The sequence below is a fragment of the Tachypleus tridentatus genome, chromosome 11 (genome assembly GCF_004210375.1).
Source record: "Tachypleus tridentatus isolate NWPU-2018 chromosome 11, ASM421037v1, whole genome shotgun sequence".
Lineage (NCBI taxonomy): Eukaryota > Metazoa > Arthropoda > Merostomata > Xiphosura > Limulidae > Tachypleus > Tachypleus tridentatus.
The window spans coordinates 40,694,641-40,715,809 of NC_134835.1; the positions used below are offsets into that span (position 1 = coordinate 40,694,641).

General features: G+C 32.2%; 2 protein-coding genes across 4 annotated transcripts in view; both read right to left on the reverse strand.

Annotated features, from left to right (window-relative positions):
• Positions 1-8,680, reverse strand: part of LOC143231472 (neuropeptide receptor 15-like) — a 39,445-nt gene extending 30,765 nt beyond the window's left edge. Inside the window, 2 exon segments of the mRNA XM_076466011.1 lie at positions 8,218-8,267; positions 8,269-8,680. Coding sequence (XP_076322126.1) covers positions 8,218-8,267; positions 8,269-8,607 — 389 coding nt within the window. The 5' untranslated portion in view covers positions 8,608-8,680.
• Positions 8,681-13,569: 4,889 nt separating this feature from the next.
• Rab27 (RAS oncogene family member Rab27) overlaps positions 13,570-21,169 on the reverse strand; it is a 53,735-nt gene continuing 46,135 nt past the window's right edge. For 2 of the 3 annotated variants that reach the window (XM_076466964.1, XM_076466962.1), the window contains one exon: positions 13,570-21,064. In XM_076466964.1, the coding sequence (XP_076323079.1) occupies positions 20,866-21,064 (199 nt within the window). In that variant the 3' untranslated portion in view covers positions 13,570-20,865. The remainder of the gene's footprint in view (positions 21,065-21,169) is intronic. The other variant, XM_076466963.1, reaches the window with a different exon arrangement.

Consider the following 21,169-nt stretch of genomic DNA (forward strand, 5'->3'; position numbering starts at 1 on the left):
TTGAAATAACATGATCGTCTAAAATGTGTCTAAAGAATAGAGGGGTATTTTAATACACTAAATACGCGCACCTCTATTGCCACACTTAAACAGTATTAGGGTACAAGTATTATTTTAGAGAAACCAATAGATAGTATTAAGCATTTAACCGCGACCTAAAGGTTGATAGAATGTCTCCGAGTTTGTTTCTTTTCGACTGAAGTATTTGATCAGGCTCAGGGTCTCATAGATCAACTTACTAGAACCGTGCCTGAAAGAAGTTGAATTTGAGGGGTGGCTGGCGGAGTTCCTGATGAGCAATAAAATGCAATTTGGCATGCGTGCGTCCCATGCTTGTTGTTGCTTGCGCACAAAAAAATATAGCTAATGAAAAGGGGTAAAAGTCTCATATATTAATATACTCTAATCCTGCTGAACGAATTCCAAGTGCCGTGGCTATTGAAGGTTCCCTCTTGCTTTCAAGTATAATCTTTTTGCTCATAGTTCCATCTTTTCGTCCTATTTGAGATCTAATTACAGCTGCGAGTACTGTGGTTTCCCTCTTATTAAAGGTTATATTTATAGGTTTATGAGACTATTGAGTTTCTGTCTCATAACTTCAATGCCAAATAACGAGCAGCCAGAAGTGTTTGTTTTAGAACAAAGCCACAGTGGGCTTTCTTCTGGGTCATTGTAAGTTCGTAAACATACTGCTGTCTCATTAGGGGGACTACCCAGAAGAGAAAGTCTCTGAAATTGAGAAGTATATTTTATTCTGCTTAATTTGTTAAATTTGTTAATTTGTTTCTTATGTATAATCCATTATAGAAACGTTGGTTAATAATAATCGTATATGAAACGTAAGCAATGGAAAATTAGAACAAGGTTATTGAAGTTCGCCGAACCTTAAACAACGTTACAAATTGAAAGCCATGATTTAAACGTATGAACCAACCAGAAGATAAAGATAATTTGGAAGTTCATTTAAAAAGCGGTTAAACCACGTTAGCACGACAATTCAGAATTTGTTCATCGACTGCTAATATTAAAAAAATGTTAAATATATCTCACTTACATGTGTTAATAAATTCATGGGATGCACACGTTTTACTGTCGTGACGTCATTAAAATGTGTGCATCCCATGAATCATGAGGAGAATTATACCCTCTGTAGGCTACAACACAGCATGACGTTTGAACTTCAAAAACAAGAAACGAAAATATTTTTTACTTTTAATTTTTGATTTTATGTACACTTGAAGCAGAACACTTTCAGGAACCCTACGGAAGCACATCTAGTATGGTTTTATGTACACTTGAAATAGAACACTTTCGGGAACCCTACGGAAGCACATCTAGTATGGTTTTATGTACACTTGAAATAGAACACTTTCGGGAACCCTACGGAAACACATCTAGTATGGTTTTATGTACACTTGAAATTGAACACTTTCGGGAACCCTACGGAAGCACATCTATTATGGTTTTATGTACACTTGAAACAGAACACTTTCGGGCACGCTATGGAAGCACATCTAGTATGGTTTTATGGTTTGATACAATTATGGTAAGATTTATTAAGTAAGTATGGAGTGTGTGTTGAATGCAACACGGAAAAGTAATAAACAGCAGTAAAAGGAAAGTTAAACGTTCCTAAGACCCGTATTACAATTCCAATAGAGTAAGAACTAAAGGCACCCAGTAACGAAGTGATATAATGTTTGTTTCCTGGTAATTATTCTGTTAAATAAGACATAAAAAAATCTCAATTGTTTAAATTTTCAAAGAAAACAGATTTTTTTAGCGTATATAGCGTGCATTGAAAAAGTGAATGTAATTTCTGTCTACATAGTACCAACTATAGTCTATACAAATGAGTGTTAAGTTCATGTTATACAATAATTTAATAATTTGTAAAGGTTACTTAATACCTCTACTAGTACAAATTTGTAGTTGCACAGTAAAAATTAGAATTTATTTTGAAATGTTTGTGGATATTTACATACAAAAATTGTAATTTCAAATAAAATGAAAGAATTTTGGATACTTCAAACAAGTGGTCAGATAACCTCATAATTAATGCTGGATAAGAAAGTAGAAATTTACACTTCAAAACGCTGTTAGGGGGCACTCGTAGTGGTGTATTATTAACAGTATTTTGTTATGATACGTTGTCAACTTTCATATCTTTAACTGACAAGTTATCACATATTACTACGTGAATATTTAATAGTGTTTTGTTATGCTGTCACGTGTCTTTATTTGTTAAGTAGAGGTATTTTTTTAAATTATCAATTATATTGTTAGGTGACACAATATATTATGTTTTGTTACGCTATCGACTATATCGCTGAGTGACAGGAGTAATGGTATTTTGTTAGGCTCTCAACTGTATTGCTAAGTGACACTAGTAATGGTGTTTTGTACTCTTCTGTATTATTAAATGACAGTGACAATGGAGTTTTGCACTCTGCTGTATTTTTAAGTAGCAATAGCAATGGTGTTTTGTACTCTGTCTGCTATTCATTAAATAACACAATTAAAGGGAATTTGATAAACTTTTAGCAACATCGTATTGTGTTGGTAGACATAGGTATGGAGAAGTTTCTACACATTGTAAGCGATAGAATACTACAGTTAGCTTTGGTTCATCCTTCTCAAGGATGAAAACCAAACACGTGACTACTTTCTGGTAAAGCCCGACATGGCTAGGTGGTTAGGGCCTCTCGTCTCGTAATTTGACGGTCGGAGGATCGAATACCCTTCACACCAAAGATACTTGCACTTTTAACCGTGGGGACGTTATATACGTGACGGTCAATATCGCTGTTCGTTGGTAACAGAGTATATACTCAGCTGGTCATGACGTGAGTTGATAGGTTTTCTTATTACATTATTATTAGGTCATACCTTAAAATAATTAATATCCAGTAATAGAAATATTAATTTAAGAATGATAAGGCGTGGGTATTGTTCAGGCGGTTGATATCCAATTGCCACAACTTTACCAGAAAATTCTATATATACATATCAGTGGAAACTGTTTTGAGGTCATCGTGTAGCAGTGGCATGGGGTAATCTAAAACTAATCAATCAATTGCTTGATAGCCGCTATCAACATTATCAAAGAGATCCATGGGTTAGTTGGAGCTTGTTAATTTCTAAGTAGCCTAAGGCCAGTAGTTTGTTTTCCTTCATACATGCAACTTACAATGATAAAACTATTTAAGAAAGCTTCCCTTTTCAATGAAATGTAAAAAGAAAGACGGAAACTGATTCATAGTTTTACACGAACCCTTTATGAAAAATCTGTGTTTTAATTTTAAAACCAGAGACGCAGCTAGGCGCTTAAAAGGTTCGGAACTCGAACCCATAGGCGCGGGAATTTTCGTGGGTTTCTTTATAATATTAATCATGATTTTCTTTCTGATTTTCAAGACATCAACTGGGGATTTTGGGCTCAAATGGAAACACGGCACGGGCCACACGTGTCAGTGCTTAACGCAGCCTCTGTTTATAAGTAATGAAATTTGTACGTACACGGATGTGTAACAAGTTGCTGAAAATATTTTTCTGGGTTGCTTCTATACCACACCTACTTAAAATGCAATCAGAACGAAAACAGAAAAATGATTTAGAGAATACAAGATTGTAAGATTATTTTTGAATTTCGCGCAAAGCTATACGAGGGCTGTCTACGCTAGCCGTTCCTAATTTAGCAGTGTAAGACTAGAGGGAAGTCATCAGCACCCACAGCCAACTTTTGGGCTACTCTTTTACCAACGAATAGGGTATTAACTGTCACATTATAACACCCCCACAGCTGAAAGGACGAGCATGTTTGGTGTGACGGGGATTCGAACCCGCAACCCCTCGGATTCCGAGTCGAGTTCCTTAACCACCTGGCCTTGCCGGGCCGACAGAGAATACAACATAGGACGAAATTAATAAGTGTGTTAAATACAACACACACACACAAACAGGATTAAAGTTAATAATTTTAATTTCAGTACAGAAAGAAGAACATGTTTTTACGTGAACAATATTCTATACATAATCGATAGACGTTGCGAAATGCATGTTTCATCAGCAGTAAAATAAAACATATATATGAACAATATTCCATATAGAACCGACAGACGTTTCGGTATAAACACATTTGAGCAATGGTTAAACAAAAGGTATAAAAAAGATACAAAGCGTGTTAGAAGTCAATGATTTAAAACAAGATATAATCAACAAAAACAGAAAACACCAAGTATATATTAATGACGGTTAAGATGTAGTGTCAGAGATGGAGTTACGAGAAGTACGAATGCGTAGACAAAAATTATAACGTCAAATGAAAACTTGTAACAGTTGGAAGGAGCTTGTAAGTTTTGGTGATCTTTATATTTAAACTCAGGAACAGATGGAGAAGTATTGAAAACTCAAAAGCATAGGAAAAGAACAAAATACTTGAGTACACACGAAGGGATAATTTTTCATTTCACATTCCTACGCTTCTCGAGTAGTCAGCATGGATCATTTAACAGAGTGAACCTCGAGCACACTACAAATTTTGTCGTAGTGACGTAGTATTGTTTGAACTTGAAAACAAAGAGTCATTCGTCGGGTATAAACAATATTCTACTTTCTAAAAATAACAATAAAAAAAAAAAATTCGCGTATATACCCAACACCTTACAATCACTAGAGCTAAAAGGCTTATCCCCTATGTTTTCACGCTCCTCTCATGTAATGTTCAACAATATGTACTGTCGCTTAGCAACAAAACTATCGTCTTACTGTTCTTTGTCCAACTATGGTGTTTATGTTGAATACTTAATAATCATGTTGATTTGCTTTCTATTTCTTATTTTTTGATAACTTCGGTGATATAATAGTATATAGTTGTAGTCAAAAGTAAAATATAATTTATCAAGTAGTGTTTCAGCTGAGCTCTACGTTACGTTGAAATATTAGGCCAATGCTTAAATTAGACTACAAACAGACCTAATATTACTGACGTTATAGAGTCAGTGGGTAAAAAGTTTAAGTTGTAAATAAATGTTAATTAATAAATATTATAACCTTTTTGGTCATAAAATATAAAGAGAAATAAACGTTTATTATTACCAAGTATCTTTTATCCTTTGTATAGTTAAAAGAGTTGAAATTTGTGTCGGAATGTCCGCGCTATGTTTTCTTATTCCTTACCTAGGTTACAGTGAAAAAATAAAACAAAAGAAAAAATCGTGGCATGTATTAGTTTTTAAAGTAAAGATTTTACATTTTTAAAAACTGGGGTGTTCAGGGATAATGTTATTCTCTTTCGCCCCGCAAACGTAGATCTTAATTGTGATTTTAGTGATTTGTAATTTTTATCAACTGGTGAACGTCTAGTGGATGCAGAGGTGAGAGAAGACCAAGGCAGGTGGCGTTGATGGTGATGATAACGGCTTGATATTGTGACGCTGATGAGAAGGAACAAGTAGATAGTATTCGAACAAAGTATGTCACATCGGACATCCTTTTAACAAGGATTAAAACAGTACCATAACTACTATTCACTTTTTGCTTGAATATTACATACTTTGTGCAAATAACTTGTTGGGGTAAGTTTCGGCTCATGAACACTGTTTACGATAAATCTCTTTCTGTGGTGATTAAAATATTATTTCTAGAGTGATGAAATAAGTGTGCATTTTATAGCAACAAACATATTTGTTTTAATAAATTCTATAATTTTCATTAATTATTCAACAAGCTTCCTGCCAATAATGTTAATAATAATAAAGTTCTCTCACCAGTAACACAGTGGTAAATTTGAAGGCCTATACCATCCAAAAACTGGGTTTTGATACCCGTGGTTGGCACAAATTACACACAACACAGATAATCTATTGTGTAGCTTAACTAACTAATTAATCAAAAAATGGAGAAAGAAAGTCTCGCATTCACAGCAATTTAGTTAAAGTAATATTATAAGATAGTGTCAAACATATTGTTCTGTGTTATATTTAGTTGACAGGGAAAAAGCAAATTAAGTTGAACGAAAATCCTGTTTGTCTTGACATTTTTTGTTATTTCGCTTTGTCTCGCTAAACAGTAACATGCCAAAAGAAGTGAAATTGACTGTGAATAGAGAGGTGCCTTGGTGTGAAAAAGAACTTATATTATCTTTGCTGTCTTTATAGAAAGTCTCGGATTGCTATCTTACTTACATTGAAAAAGCTGTTTTGTGTGTTAAATTATGGTAGCGCTGCAAGTTAAATGAATTTATTTAATACACAAACTAAAGGTATTGAATTGCTTAAGGCCAATGACTTCTACAGCATGTACAATATAATTGTAAGCTATTGGTAACCGTCTAAGGGGAATTAACTTGTACAGGAATAAAGTGCCAATAAACTACAATTATATAATTATGTGGTACATAAACGTAAGCTGTTTTCTCAGAAATATAGTTAAAACTCCATAGCGCTACGGAACGAAAAAAGTAGAAGGACAGCATGTTACATGGAAAATGTGTTTTGTTATTTTGTAACATTCTTGTTACAGTGAATCTCTACATACAGAAATAACATTGTTTTGTTGGTGTTTTTTTTTTTAACTTCGCAGTTTGTCGTTCTTCGTAGGGAAATAAAAATGTTTTAGTGTTTGAAATGTAAAATATTCCGTGTTAATGGTAAGTAGAAAGTAATATATTTATTAAGTATACGAACGTAATTGTCAAACTTATTCTATGTATAATTACACGAACATAATGGCAACACATACACTCATCATACATACAGCCTCGGCATATCCAGGTGGTTAGGACGCTCGACTCGTAATCTGGGGGTCGCGGGTTCGAATCCCCGTCATATCAAGCATGCTTGCCGTTTCAGCTGTGGGAACATTATAAAATTACGCTCAATCCCACTATTCGTTGGTAAGAGAGTAACCCAAGAGTTGGCTATGGGTGGTGATAACTAGCTGCCTTCCCTCTAGACTTATTACACTAGTAAATTAGGGACGTCTTGCGGAGATAACCTTCGTGTAGCTTTGCGCGAAATTCAAAACAAACAAACGTCATGCTTACTCCGTGTATAAACTAAGTATACAAAACAGTCATCAAACTTTCTCTAAGAGTTATACTTAACGTAACCGTCAAACCTGTTCTATGGAGAATTGTACAAAACACAATAACCACATTTATTCTACGTGTAATTATACGAAACGTAATCATTAAACTTATTCCATCTGTAACTAACTATATAATACATAACCATCAACCGTGTGTAAACTTGTGTTTTTCGTGTAAAACTATATAGAAACTGCAAACGATTTTAAACGGAAGTTTTGTGAAGCGCTGATTGTAAATTTAATTTTAAACAACTGTTAAATATGGCGGATACATTGAACCACATATAACGGAAAAGAACCATCATGTTTCTTAAGATATTCTAATTCATTTGGCGACATAAATACAGCATGTTTTCATGGAACCTTTCGAAAAGAACAAAAAAGTAGTTTTTAAGTTTTTTAAACATTAACAAGAAACCCATGAAAGTTAAGTTACATATTTCTTTCTGATGTTATAGAACTAAATTGTTTGAACTGCCCTTCAGTTTCATCCTTATTCTATAAAACTATTGTTATAAGTACGTTAGCTGGACCATTGTTTGTTACGTCATTGATCTAGACCAGCAATTATCTACATATATAGTCGATAACAACATCAGATAATGTTGTTGTTGTTTTGGAATTTCGCACAAAGCTACTCGAGGGCTATCTGTGCTAGCCGTCCCTAATTTAGCAGTGTAAGACTAGAGGGAAGGCAGCTAGTCATCACCACCCACCGCCAACTCTTGGGCTACTCTCTTACCAACGAATAGTGGGATTGACCGTCACATTATACGCCCCCACGGCTGGGAGGGCGAGCATGTTTAGCGCTACGCGGGCGCGAACCCGCGACCCTCGGATTACGAGTCGCACGCCTTACGCGCTTGGCCATGCCAGTCCCAACATCAGTTAACAACTTAAATTTTACGCTATCGTTATTCTATGATTAGGTTTTAAAGTTTCTCAAGTCATGCATGTACTTCCAGAAGAAAGGCGTATGAAGCCTTTCACATATATAAAAAGTCTGTTTTATTTCTTTTATGAGTTATTTATCAGTCAGTTATACAACTACAGAGAAATTTCACATTTTTGCCACCTTCAGTCTATTCTTTGTCTTGATTATTAAATAAATAAACATGTGTTACTCACCGTTCGACACAAACACCAACAAGGGTCATTACAGAGGCGTATAAAGAAAAAAACTTCAGTAAATCGCAGGAGTCGACAGGAATTCAGCCCCAGTTTCCAGCCAACGTTCTTCATGAACTGGACAATGTCCGGAATGCAGGCGACCATGATGATGAAGTCGCTGACGGCCAGATTCATAATGAGAAGATTAGTCACTGAGCAACGCATACGTTTGTCGGCTAAGATGACAAAGATGACTAGTGCATTTCCCAAAACCCCTACTGTTCCAATCAAAAAGAAGAGGACTGAAAGTGATATAACGGTGATCTGGGAAGCTGGTGGTGGGTGATGTTCCTCCCCATTAGTAAAAGTAACCGATTCATTTGTAACATTATCTAAAGTTATAATCATCTTGTAAATAGTAAACAGTAAATTTACTCTGGCTTTATGATGAGTTCAAAAGATCGTCTTGGGTCTCCGAAGGACGATTATTAAATGTACTTTTACCAGGTAGTGTGTGGTGCAACATGTGTATCCTGCTGTTGCTTTAAGCAGTTGAACACGCCTCCGTAAAATTCTCTCAGCTCCTTCTTTTTGCGCCCTCTATTGGCGCATTTTAATAGCTTATGTTTGTTTGTTTTTGAATTCCGTGCAAAGCTACACTGCGCTAGCCGTCCCTAATTTATCAGTGTAAGACCAGAGGGAAGGCAGCTAGTTATCACCACCCACCGCCAACTCTTGAGTAATTTTTTCCAAGGAATATTGGGATTGACCGTAACATTATATCGTCCCCACGGCAGAAAGCGCGAGCATGTTTGATGCTACGGGGATTCGAACTCGCGACACTCAGATTACGAGTCGAACGCATTAACCACCTGGCCATGCCGGGCCTAATAGCTAATGATGATTAAAAACACACAGTATTTCAGCCCGTTTTTAATTATATCTAATTATATAATTTAAAACTAGTATTTATAACACTTTTAAGCTATCTTCCTATCAGGTTAAAGCTTCAGATAACACATTATTACAAAAATTAATATGGAATAGAAAAATGTCTAATATAGGATAATTGTGGCGCATCACATACACAAATATGGAATATTCAGGGTTAATATGAAGATACTACTTTGTTACAATGTATATATTATTTTATAGTATCTTACTATGTGTATATACTCTGTTTTATATCAGTCCTTTCTCTGTACTTAACATATATTTGATAGTTCAAATAATCCCAATTTTGGCACAGGAATTATAACTGAAAAATTCGGAGCTCGATTCTCGCGGTGGGAACGTCAAAGTTAACTCATTGTGCAGACTTGCACCCACGGACATCACACGGAAGTAGTCTCATGTTACAATTTGTTTTCTTTCTTATTTCACCCTCATAAAGGTGGTATAAACAAAAATATATCAATGGTTCAAGACTTCTCATGATAGTGACTGTACTTATCCGGATAATAAAGAAATATTAATTATGGTAATTACCTGAGATACAAACACAGAAAGTTAGTAGTAACAAAACAAAAAATTAATATTGTTACCAAACATATTAACAGTAAGTTGAATTTTAATAAACTGAAAACCATTAAAATTAAATAAGATTATCATTGCAAATCTCTACATACTATATAACTCTGTATACCCTCGTTTAACAAATACCCAGAGTCACGATAAATACAATAGAAATCTAACAGTTTTTTTCTCGTAACCGAAACCGTAAGAAATTGAAATAAATTTTAGTTTTAAGTTGAGCTTTAAAAATATTCACAAAATGAACACCAAAACCACACGATATAACCTTATTACAGACATAACAAATCACAAACATAGCTATAATCATACATGAACGTAACAACCAAAGATGATGAGAACTTAGTTGAGGTAAAAACCCAACCAAAGCCACCTGTCCTTTTTTATTATCCATTAATAAAAAAACGAACTAAAAACTAAATTCCACGCGTACTGTACTCACATTGGAAAAACAAATGAGCAATAATTCTCGAGCAACGCCACAGAAGGAACATTAGCCTGTCAAATAATGAAACATACGAACCAACTTAATAATGGTAGTCACTTCATGGTGCCAAGTAAGATAATTTAAACTAGAATACCGATAAACAACAAAGGAGTCAAAACAACCTTCCCAAAAAGAAGGTCAGTCAGTAGCGGGTACGACACTGCTCCAAAACTGATTGGGGTTAACATTATCCTGTAAGACAATGATTACATCTCTCGCAATGAAAGACCCTGAAATAAATTGAAATCCAAACCAGTATTACTTGAACAATACAAAACTCGTGTTCGGGAGCATCCACCTGAAGGTAATCCAGAGGTAAGTAAAGATAACCAATCCTGAGGAAGTCCCGAATGAGGAAGATTGAAACGTTTACTAATAAACTCCTTAGTGAGTTCACTATTAGTGGACAACATCAATTCAACAACAGCTGATACTCGGAGGAAACGAGGGATAACCTCATAATATAAATGACGAAGTCGCGTGATACCTGTATCTACAAATTCAAGAAAATAAAACGTTCGTCTACGATTGTCATCAAATTTGGGTCGAAAAAGAAAGGTTGCTCGGAAATTTCAAGAAAATCGTCACAGATTTGTATATCGGTCACACCATGGTGAAGAATTTGAAATGTTCTAGAATATTTTATTATTTGTGCAAAGTAAGTACGTATACTATTCTACCTAATAAAATGCATTAGAAGGAATGATTTATTGTTCCAATTTTTTTTCAAGTCATCTCACTGAATGAAACGACTCTGGTAATTCTGATACATTTTTTACTCATCATCTGCTGGCTTAATTGGGAGAGGGGGAAGCCGTCAAACATTTACGAATCTCTACATAGTATCTCGAGCCGAGCATGGCCAAGTGATTAGCGTGCTCGGACTGTGATCAGAGGGTTCGTGTTCTTTTACCCAAGAAATGCAACCTTGCACTTTCGAGTGGTGGGTGAGTTATAAGAGTGACAGTCAACTTTCTCTCTTTGGTAAGATAAGAGATAGCAGTAGACGCTGTTGACTAGTTGCCTTTCCTCTAGCTTAGCAGTTCATAAATGGTGACGGATATGCCTAATTAGCCATAGTTTTACAAGAAATGTTTCAAAAACTAAATAAACTTACATTTGAATTAAATTATAACATACTACAACTATTTTGAGAGGGAGTTTTCTGGCGTAAGCTGTCTCACTGTAAAATTAGCTTCTGTGCGTGTATTTTCCTTGTAGCAAAGCCACATCAGGCTATCTGCTGTGTCCACCAAGGGAATTAAACATCTGATTTTAGCAGTGTACATCCGAAGACTTACCACTGTCCTAACGGGGTGCAATTAGTTATTAAGCCATTTATTATGGCTATTTCTAAATATTTAATATTCTAGTTTGAGATAACGACAGAATGTTGTTGAATGAGAATAAAAACTGTATTATAAAACGCGACTTGTCCATAGTATTAGTTATGTTTCTCTACACCAGGCTGTACTTTGGGTCTGTCAGCTCGTCTAGTATTTAGAAGCTAAGGTTCTTTTAAATTCGAACTACTTCTAGTTTTAAAGTCAAAGAGATGTTTTCTAATAAATAATGTGTTCGAATGTTCAGTCGACTGAATTAACAATATGAGTAGAACCATTGAGCTTTAAATGGTTAGTTTTAACAAAATGTAAGGGATTTAAAATTTGTTGTGATAGTTAGAAACCATGAAAGTGTATGTGATCTTTCATCACCTTCCACTTTTCAATCTGTAAAAACCGCTTTACAGGATATCTGTTGATGCTATCTAGAATACGTATTCAATGCTATTCATCTAATTGTACAAGCTATTTAAAAACATAGTGTTTATAGTAGTTGGTCGGGAGGACTATAGTTTTTTTCTTTTGGAAATGAAACTTCAACTTTTCACTCGTTAACATACATTACTGTATGTTAGGTTTTAAGATACTGATAATTTGGGTACATGGCCATTATGAGGGCTAGAATGCCCACTTCAAGAGATGAGTGTTATGTATCATTCCATTTGTAGCCAACTCTTTCCAGGTGGTGAATAGTAATCATGGATGTGGAATGTTATGACCTACATCTGGTTTTAATGCCTTTCTTTCTTCCACTACTGAAGCTTGCAAATAGAAATCGATTTACATTCTTTAAGGCAAGTATAGATCATCAATATGTTTCGCAGTTAAACTCTTTTATTTTACTGGATTGAAATTCAATAAAACTAAAGACTTTTAACACATTTTAATTATAAAGTTTTTAAACTTTAATGTGACCATAGATTCGTTGTTCTGATGAATATTTGTTGCGCGTTTTTAAACGTAATAACAACTTACGTTTAAAATTATTTTTTTTTCTTCATGTTAAGCACGGACCATTAATTGAAGAATAATTGCTGCCATTATTTTTCTGTTCTAAACATCAACAATATGTGAATATTGTTGATAAGCAGTCTGGTATTTATGCTTTTTCGTCTGAGATTCAATAGAATTGAGCATTCTGATTATGCATGTAAGTTCTTCAAAAAGCTTTATTACTTGGAAAAAGCAAAGTAAATATAAAAAAGTGATCTTTAACTATCAACTACATTACGTTCATTTTCAGCTTTTATGGATTGTTCACACTCGTCACATGATCCAGTAGTGTAGTTCACGTCCTGTCTTTTAATATACAATGCTTGAGCTAATCCAGCAGTGTATTTCATGTCCCGTCTTTGCAATATACGATACTTGTGAGGTAATCCAGTAGTGCAGTTCACGTCCCGTTTTTCCCAATACATCGTAGGAGTAGAATACCTTTCGTTATATTAGACGTTATATTAGACCTTCTGCAGTTTGTATTTTAGTATCTTCGGCGGCTTATCAGCAAGCATTCGGACTTATAACACGAAATGCAGGCGTAAATACCCGTAACTGGTAAAAAGCCACTCGTGTTTAATGATAAATAAGCAAAATCGAACGTCAGATCACAGACTTTAGTTAAACCACGTTCTTTCAAACAGGTTTAAAAGCAGAATATATTTCAATTATCATCAAACCGTTGAACAATTTTGATCACGAACCAAGTGTGCACAAGGTCCTTTAAGGTTTGAAATTCGATTTTTTTATTACAGGTTTTATTGCTAGTAATTGTATATACCTTTTACATGTGCTTTTTAAATTCAAAACTTGTTGTTTTGTGTACGTTGCAGTAGTAACTTAATGGAAGTGAGAGCACGTTTTGAATAAAATTAAAGCAGCAACACTATTGAAGAAACCGATGATTAAAACACAACTTTTAAATACATCGTCGACGTTTCTGTTAGCTGTTTATAAAGTGGATTTTTTTCTATCTTTAGTACTAGAAAATAAGAGGATAACCACAAAGAATAATTTAATACACTATTTTATTCCTCACTTCAAGTGGGATATGAATACACCAGTTTCAAGAAGTTACACAAATGTTTCTTCTTTCATAATGAACACACTAACGATGCAGATGTGACTAGTTACTGGTCAAAATAAGCCACTGGATTACATAGAACACAATCAGTAAATAAGAATTAACAATTTTAATCATAGTTAAACACCAACCAATACACACAGAAAGAATTACGTAAAAAAGGGGTTTCACCTCGTATCTATTCAAAACAAAATAAACACAACTGTCATCCATTGCTACTACATTACATGGCAAATCATAATATGGAGTCTCTTTAAAATACACGATTAATTTCAAAACATAAGCGAATTAAAAACATTATTGTTATAACCCCGCGTGATAAAAAAACCTAAGTAATATTTTTAACTGGACCAATTATTTAAAAACAATCATATTTGGTTTTCTTTATTTTCAGAAACACATAGCAGAGAAGAACTGAAATGTTAAAAGGTCATCACACAGAAATGTGACAAACGCCAGTTCTTAAGCATATAACACTGCATAAAGGTTTGATAATTGTTACTTTGGCCTTTTTGATACAAACAGTACTAATGTTTTTAAGGCCATTACATGCAACATCATGGATAAATACACCTGTTGGAAACTGTAACAACTAAAATTGTTTCTAGCCTTATTACATAAATATAAGGAAATCGAACACAGTAATACAGATACTAGTTTACACATTTTACAAACCTGCAAGACTAAATCACCCTATCAGTATGTATGTTTGAGCAAGAAAGTACATTTAGAAAATGATTTATTATGACAAGGTGTGTACCATGTATATTTAAACTAAGCTGTAAAACGCATCAGCACAAAATATATATTACAACACCTTATGCTTTTATCTTAATAACTACCATGAACACAATTTTCTTGAAAAAGGAAACCTTTATGAATTAAAATAAAACTTTTGTACAAATTGTTTGTTAGCAATCAATATTTTTATTTCTTCTCACCTTGAAAAATCGTGTTATCGTAGTAATAGGGGATGTATCATAAAAAGTGTAAAATAATTTGTTTAAAAAAAGGCGCCGAATATTGTTACCGAGAAGTTGATCGTTATGATTATTTCAGAATAATATTAATAAATTTGTTAAAGAAATTTCTGGATGACTTTAAATGTCAGATATAAAAATAGTGAACAACGGTTGGAACAGAACAGAGAAAAAAAGAACTATCATTTTCTCTACATTACATATTACACTATATTTTTATCCAAAATATACGAGACATAAGATTACGTTGTACACATGTTTTACAATCCAGTTCCAGTAATACAGGACAGTAACAAAATGTGGATTGAAGTTATAAAGCACTCCGTTTTCACAATATGAATTAAACTGTTTTAATGGAAAAAAAAGAAAGTCGTTCGCTCTTCTCTATACTTAGTTTTACCAGTCGTCTATATGAGTGGGCAAATGACCTCTGTGATGTCACTTTGGTTTCTGTCCGTACCCAATCATTAAACCTCTATCACACACTGCAAATTACATTTTCCCACACAATCACTACTGTTCCTCAAGTTTACTAACACTTATTTTTTTTCATTTATTAAAACGACTACAACCATATTATGTTTCGTATTTTCCTTTCTTGCCAGGAAACAGTTTAGTAACACAGTGTGTGTTTTATGTTTGTTCCTCCTCTTTGACACTAAACAGATTCTATACAGAGTTTAATCAGCAAAGTTTTAAAAAACCTTAATTAAAATAGGTTACTTAATTAATGGGCAAAATGTATATATGCATTAATTTTCTAAAGGCTACAGGGCAGAATATCGAGAAATGATGCTGCTTCTATCATTTGATGACATTAGTTCAATAAATATTAGGTTGGTTTTTTTTTTTTTCTTTTTCTTGGTTTCAGGTCAGAGTTACACAGTGGTTTCAAACATTTATTGTCAGTTAAACAACGCAGTTCAATTACTAATATAATTCATGCCTTTTAAGTTAAATTATAAGAGCTCATTTAACTTTAAATGTATTATCTTTAATGTAGAAAATATGTACTGCTTATTTCATCTGTTGTATGTAAATAAACCAAAAACTGCCTATCCAAAAATACTTTAATGTAAACAAAGAAGTTTAATATGAATAAAAACATTCATGTCCTACACAATCATACAAATATAGGTGTTATCACACACAAGCCTTGATCAGAGAACTTCATTTGAAATATAAAAATATAATCATACACAAATATTTTGCTTCTGATTAATTTCATATATTTATGCAGTACTGAACTTCTAAGATTCTTGTTACACAATTCTGTATAAAAATAATACTGAAAGAAACGAAAATACATGAGACTGAAGATGTGTGAAATTGTATAAGTTCTTTTCCTGTGCTTTCACAAGAGACTAATATTACTTAACTTGCAAATAACTTTACAAAATGTGTTAGGTCTATAATAAATTTTAAATCTAGAATGTATGTTAAATCTAAAATCAAAAGCACATCTTAAAAATAATCTACAATTCATGGTTTTATGAATAACTTAACAACTTAAAAATCTAACTAACTGTAACAGATGTGATGAAAGTGTAAGTGAAAACTTGTCATGCTAATTCTTTCCTTGCAATTTTGATGCAAGGAAGGTGAAAAAAATCTGATTTTATTTGCTTCAAATATTTAGAACATGACTGTATAGAGAGGTTTATTTTCTGGATATAATTTTACAAATGCCCTAAATAATGAATTGAGTAATTTGAAAATTCATAACACATTAAGGAATAGATAACATAATTTAACAATTGTGGTAAATATCAAAATGGCATGGTAAGAAAAATGCCCAAACAAACAAATAGTATCCTAGTTAAATTGTGCACTTACATATGTTAGAGAAAATATAATATAAAACTTGACATCTTTAGTACATTTGGTGTAAATGCACTACTTTTAATCAGTTTGGTCTTCCTTTAACCTTTCTGACAAACACACTTAACTAGAATATATGCATATGCTATATTTTACTCCAAGGTTACTAGCATGTGTAAAATGTACTAACAATTTGATGTTTTTATGCCTTATACAAAGCTCAAGATATATGTTGTTTGTATATGTGCTGTAGTTCACATTGAAATTCACTTTTATTGTGAATATTTTATTTTAGTAGTAAATGGTATTAAAATATTTTTTTACTATTAAATATCAAAAACCTATGTTTGGCCTTGTGAAAGTCACTGATTCCAGTTCATTTTGTAGAGAAATATTTGCTAAAAATATCATAAGAGAAGTTATTTATTAGAGACAGTTTTATTGAACTATTTTTAAAATTCTGTCTTAAAAGTACATAATTTTAAAATTAAATAATTTATGCAGCACCTTTTGTGATTTTGTGTCACTCAAATATGAAGAGCAACCACATTTTCATCTGAACACTGCTATCCATGTTTAAAGAAAATGCTATAGCAGTGATTAGTAGGCTTAAGAGAAACTGGACAAACTACAGTTTCAGATACCTAGCAAGACTACTATTTTATAAAATCTGATAATATTTTTGGCTAATTACACCAGCTTCATAGCATCCCAGAAGTAGGAGCCAGATATCTGAATATAAGTTTAGAACATGTAAAACTCGCTATTCTACGTAAAAAGTACCATTTGGTTTCCTGGTACATTATCATTCAACATCCTATAATATATAAAAATATAGTGTTTTCAGGACATAATAGGATTGTCCACTTAATATCAAGAAGTCAAAACTCAGAAGATAGATATATATATATATATACACAAATAAATTGAGAGAGTTACCTGAAAATTAATGCTTGAAATATAAATAAAAACAAATGTTTCTACAACTGTATAATTAAACAGTTCAAAAATATATAAAGATTTTTGTTTGTAAAAAACCAATATGAATAACAATTTACTATAAATTTGGTGGTTTCTTTTCATAATTACCTACAATTCAGTAGCCTTTGAAAAATACCCTGTACCATTTCTCTAATAATACTAGTTTTAAAATAACATTTATATCTCTAGAATGACTTAACACATATAATACAAAAACCTTGACTACATTTTTACTGAAATAGATCCATTTTCTATTTTGACATTTGCTAATATTAGACGAGATTTCAACAGAAGGTTTTCCTCAATTTTTCTCTTGTCCCTTACAACAAAGTAGTAAGATTCTACTATTTTTCACCACATAAAAATTGACTACTGATTAATGCACATTTACTCTGACACAAAGAAAGTGTGTAACACATTTATGACTTAAGTGACCCTGAACACTAATACAAATACACCCCTTTTGCACATGATCTACTGTTCTCAATGAAGTTACAAAAATAAAGAGACTCCATTAATTTCATCTACTTGTGGAAGTAGAGATAATTCTACTATTATGAGCATACCAACATTCTATATACTTTTCTAGATACAAACTAAAGTTAATTCTTACTGTATAAGGTGAACCAAGATGTATTATAGTACAAAATAAACCAACATTAAAACATACACTAGCCAGCCTCTTTAGGATAATAATAGTGACTAAAATATATTGTGTTCAAATAGTCTAAATCCTCAGGTGAAGGCTGATACATACTGATTAAGAAACAACAAAAAGTGAAACAGTCACTCAAAACTACATGTAAAATTTAAGCTTCTTGAGAATTCTATTGACATTTAAATGCTAAATGCTTGTTTAAAAATCACAAAACAAATGATTATTAATACATCAATTATGTATTTTCTATATTCTACAATAGATGAATATTATCTTGTACACCATACATCTTCATTTTGTCTCAAAAAAAAAAACTCTGAAGGAACTCTTTATGTCACCAGTTATTTAATCAAACACAAGCAGGAAATAAAGAATCACCACATGCACAGTTATATATTAAACCTACACACAGATACATTGATACATATAAAAACACATCTCTCAATGACCAACAAACATCTTATCATACCACTGCTAAAAATAGTTTCCTTAGGCATTTTCATAATGTTTTAAAACACCAGAGAGTAAAATTAAAGTAGCTTAGAAATTGCCTGTGTGTCTTCCACAACAAAAAAAATTTGAGTCTAGAGAGTGCTTACCCTCAATTTTTGTTGTCAGAGGGTCAACTCAGACTGCTCAGTTATTAAATCACAAAAAATATACTACTCACATAAAATAACACTTGTCTAACACTAAACAGAGAAATTCTTAAGTATTTAAATTTCAATTTTTTCCTTTTCAATAACAAAAAATAATTATTCACAGAAGGAATTCATGGTGACAAGAAACACAGTTGAAGTAAAAATGTATTCTAAATTTATATAACTGGTAAGGGTATTAACACTGATTAAAATAAAATAAAGGGTATTAACACTGATTAAAATAAAATACAGAATAACATTTCAACCAGTTTAGGTCAACTTCAGGTTAACAAAGAGAGTCAGCAAGAAGGTTGAAATGTTGTTTTTTACTTTATTTTAATTAGAGTTTTAACACCGATTAGCCATCTTTAGAATACATTTACAGAAGCATGATTTAAAGGATTATTACTATTCATGATTTGTATAGTAAATATCAGTGATAAATGCACATGGAAAAATATCATTATTTAAATATAACTCTAAGATAGAATGTCAAGAAGAAATAGATAATTCAGTCAACTGAGTGTGATAAGACAGTATAACTGGTTGTTAGGCCTGTGACTTAATTATTTATCATTATTTCAATCTATTTAAAATATATATAACTAAAATTATTCAATTAAAAAATGAGATGTAAAATTTAAAGCTAAACTTTTTTTTCTTCAAAATGTTTACAAACTTTTCTTACTGCATTTAAATGTAAAAACACACCTAGAACACAATTTTTATAATCAACTGAGCTTGATTTCAGGATTTCTCACAACTATAATGATAATGAAAAACAATTCTCATATGTATGGCATACAGCTGATTTAAAATAAATGCAAGACTTTAGGAGAAATTACACAAAAAAAGTCCAGTTTTGCACCAATCAATACTCAACACCTAAGACAGACAATTATATGCAGAAGAATCATATTACTAGATTTCTACATATTATATTAAAACAAGACAATAAACGTTCAGTAGTAATTTTTAAAGGCAATTTAACATCAAACCATTAATCTTATTAACCTTTGACTTCTTCAATGAAAATAATACAACAATATCAACTGCATGCTTGATACAAAATTACATCTTATTACTTACAATTAATTGTTTTTGAAGCAAATCCAGCAAATTAGTAAAATAATATCATAGCAAGTAACATTTATGAAGATCCCAAAACCAATGAATGTGTAAGGGCAAACTTGAAGTTTATTTTATGGTTTAAAAGAAATGCTGGACATAAATGAAAATAATAATAGTTTTTCTAGCATTTAACTATAATGAAAGGAAATATATTTACCTTGTCATTTTTATATGTATTCTAAAGCAGGCTAGAGTACTTCCTACACATTTATTGTTTCAAGACCTGCACTGAACTTAAAATGTAGTTAATTATATTATGTATGATTACCAAATATCCTCAAACTATTTCAAAAACAGTTTTTGAATATTATCTACATAAATGCATCAGACTAAAAGATTACAGAAGAAGTTGTGAAATGCTATTAACAGTTTTATGTTTTGTAGTTTCAGAATAAACAAACAGGAAGACTTTGCACATGAATTTCAACTAAGTAAGTTATTTCAATGGTATAAAAAATCATATTGAAATTTACTATTCAAATGTCAATGCTGGTAATAAAAATATATATATATATAAATCTTTTATATGAATTTTGTTTGTTAATTTCTTTATCACCTGATAGTCTTCAATAATCATATAATATTAGATGAAAATATTTGGTTTCACTGAACATGTTGTAAAAGCACTTGTAAACAGAATGTTTTCTTTGTACACCTCTCAGTTAAAAACAAAATACCTTTGAGAAATGTTTGAATTATTTTATAATAAAAATATATATTTGCATAACAATTTCAAAACTTCTAACTTAATCATAACAACTTAATAACAATGTATGATATCAACATATCATGAAGTGAAATTTTAATTTCATTAACTATTTATTACAAATACTGACACAATATTTAGTCTGTGATTGACTAGTAAGCATTGGATAACAAATGGGACACCAAATACTAAAACATGACTAGTTTTAATACCATCACCAATAACCCTGTTGATTACCACCATTAATAAATGGATTCTTCTTTTGTGTATTAAAACTTTTGACACCAGTGCAAAAAAACACATAATCAGCAGCCACAACTGTTTTTACTCTGACCATCTCCATCATCTGAATCAATGTGAACTCCAGGAGCAGCTCTTTTTCTACCTGGAAAGTTGGTGTTGTCCACTGTTTCTCGTATGCGAGTCATCACAAGATCAAGAAGGAATTCAACAGCTTTTGTGACATTCTGGCCTGTGGAAGCACTAGTTTCAAAATAGGGAAGTCTATCCAATAAAGATGGGAAGCATAAAAAATAAATGAATTTACCCTTAATAAATGTATTTATAAGCTAGATGTGGTATTTTCTTAGTATAACTGTATGTTTAATA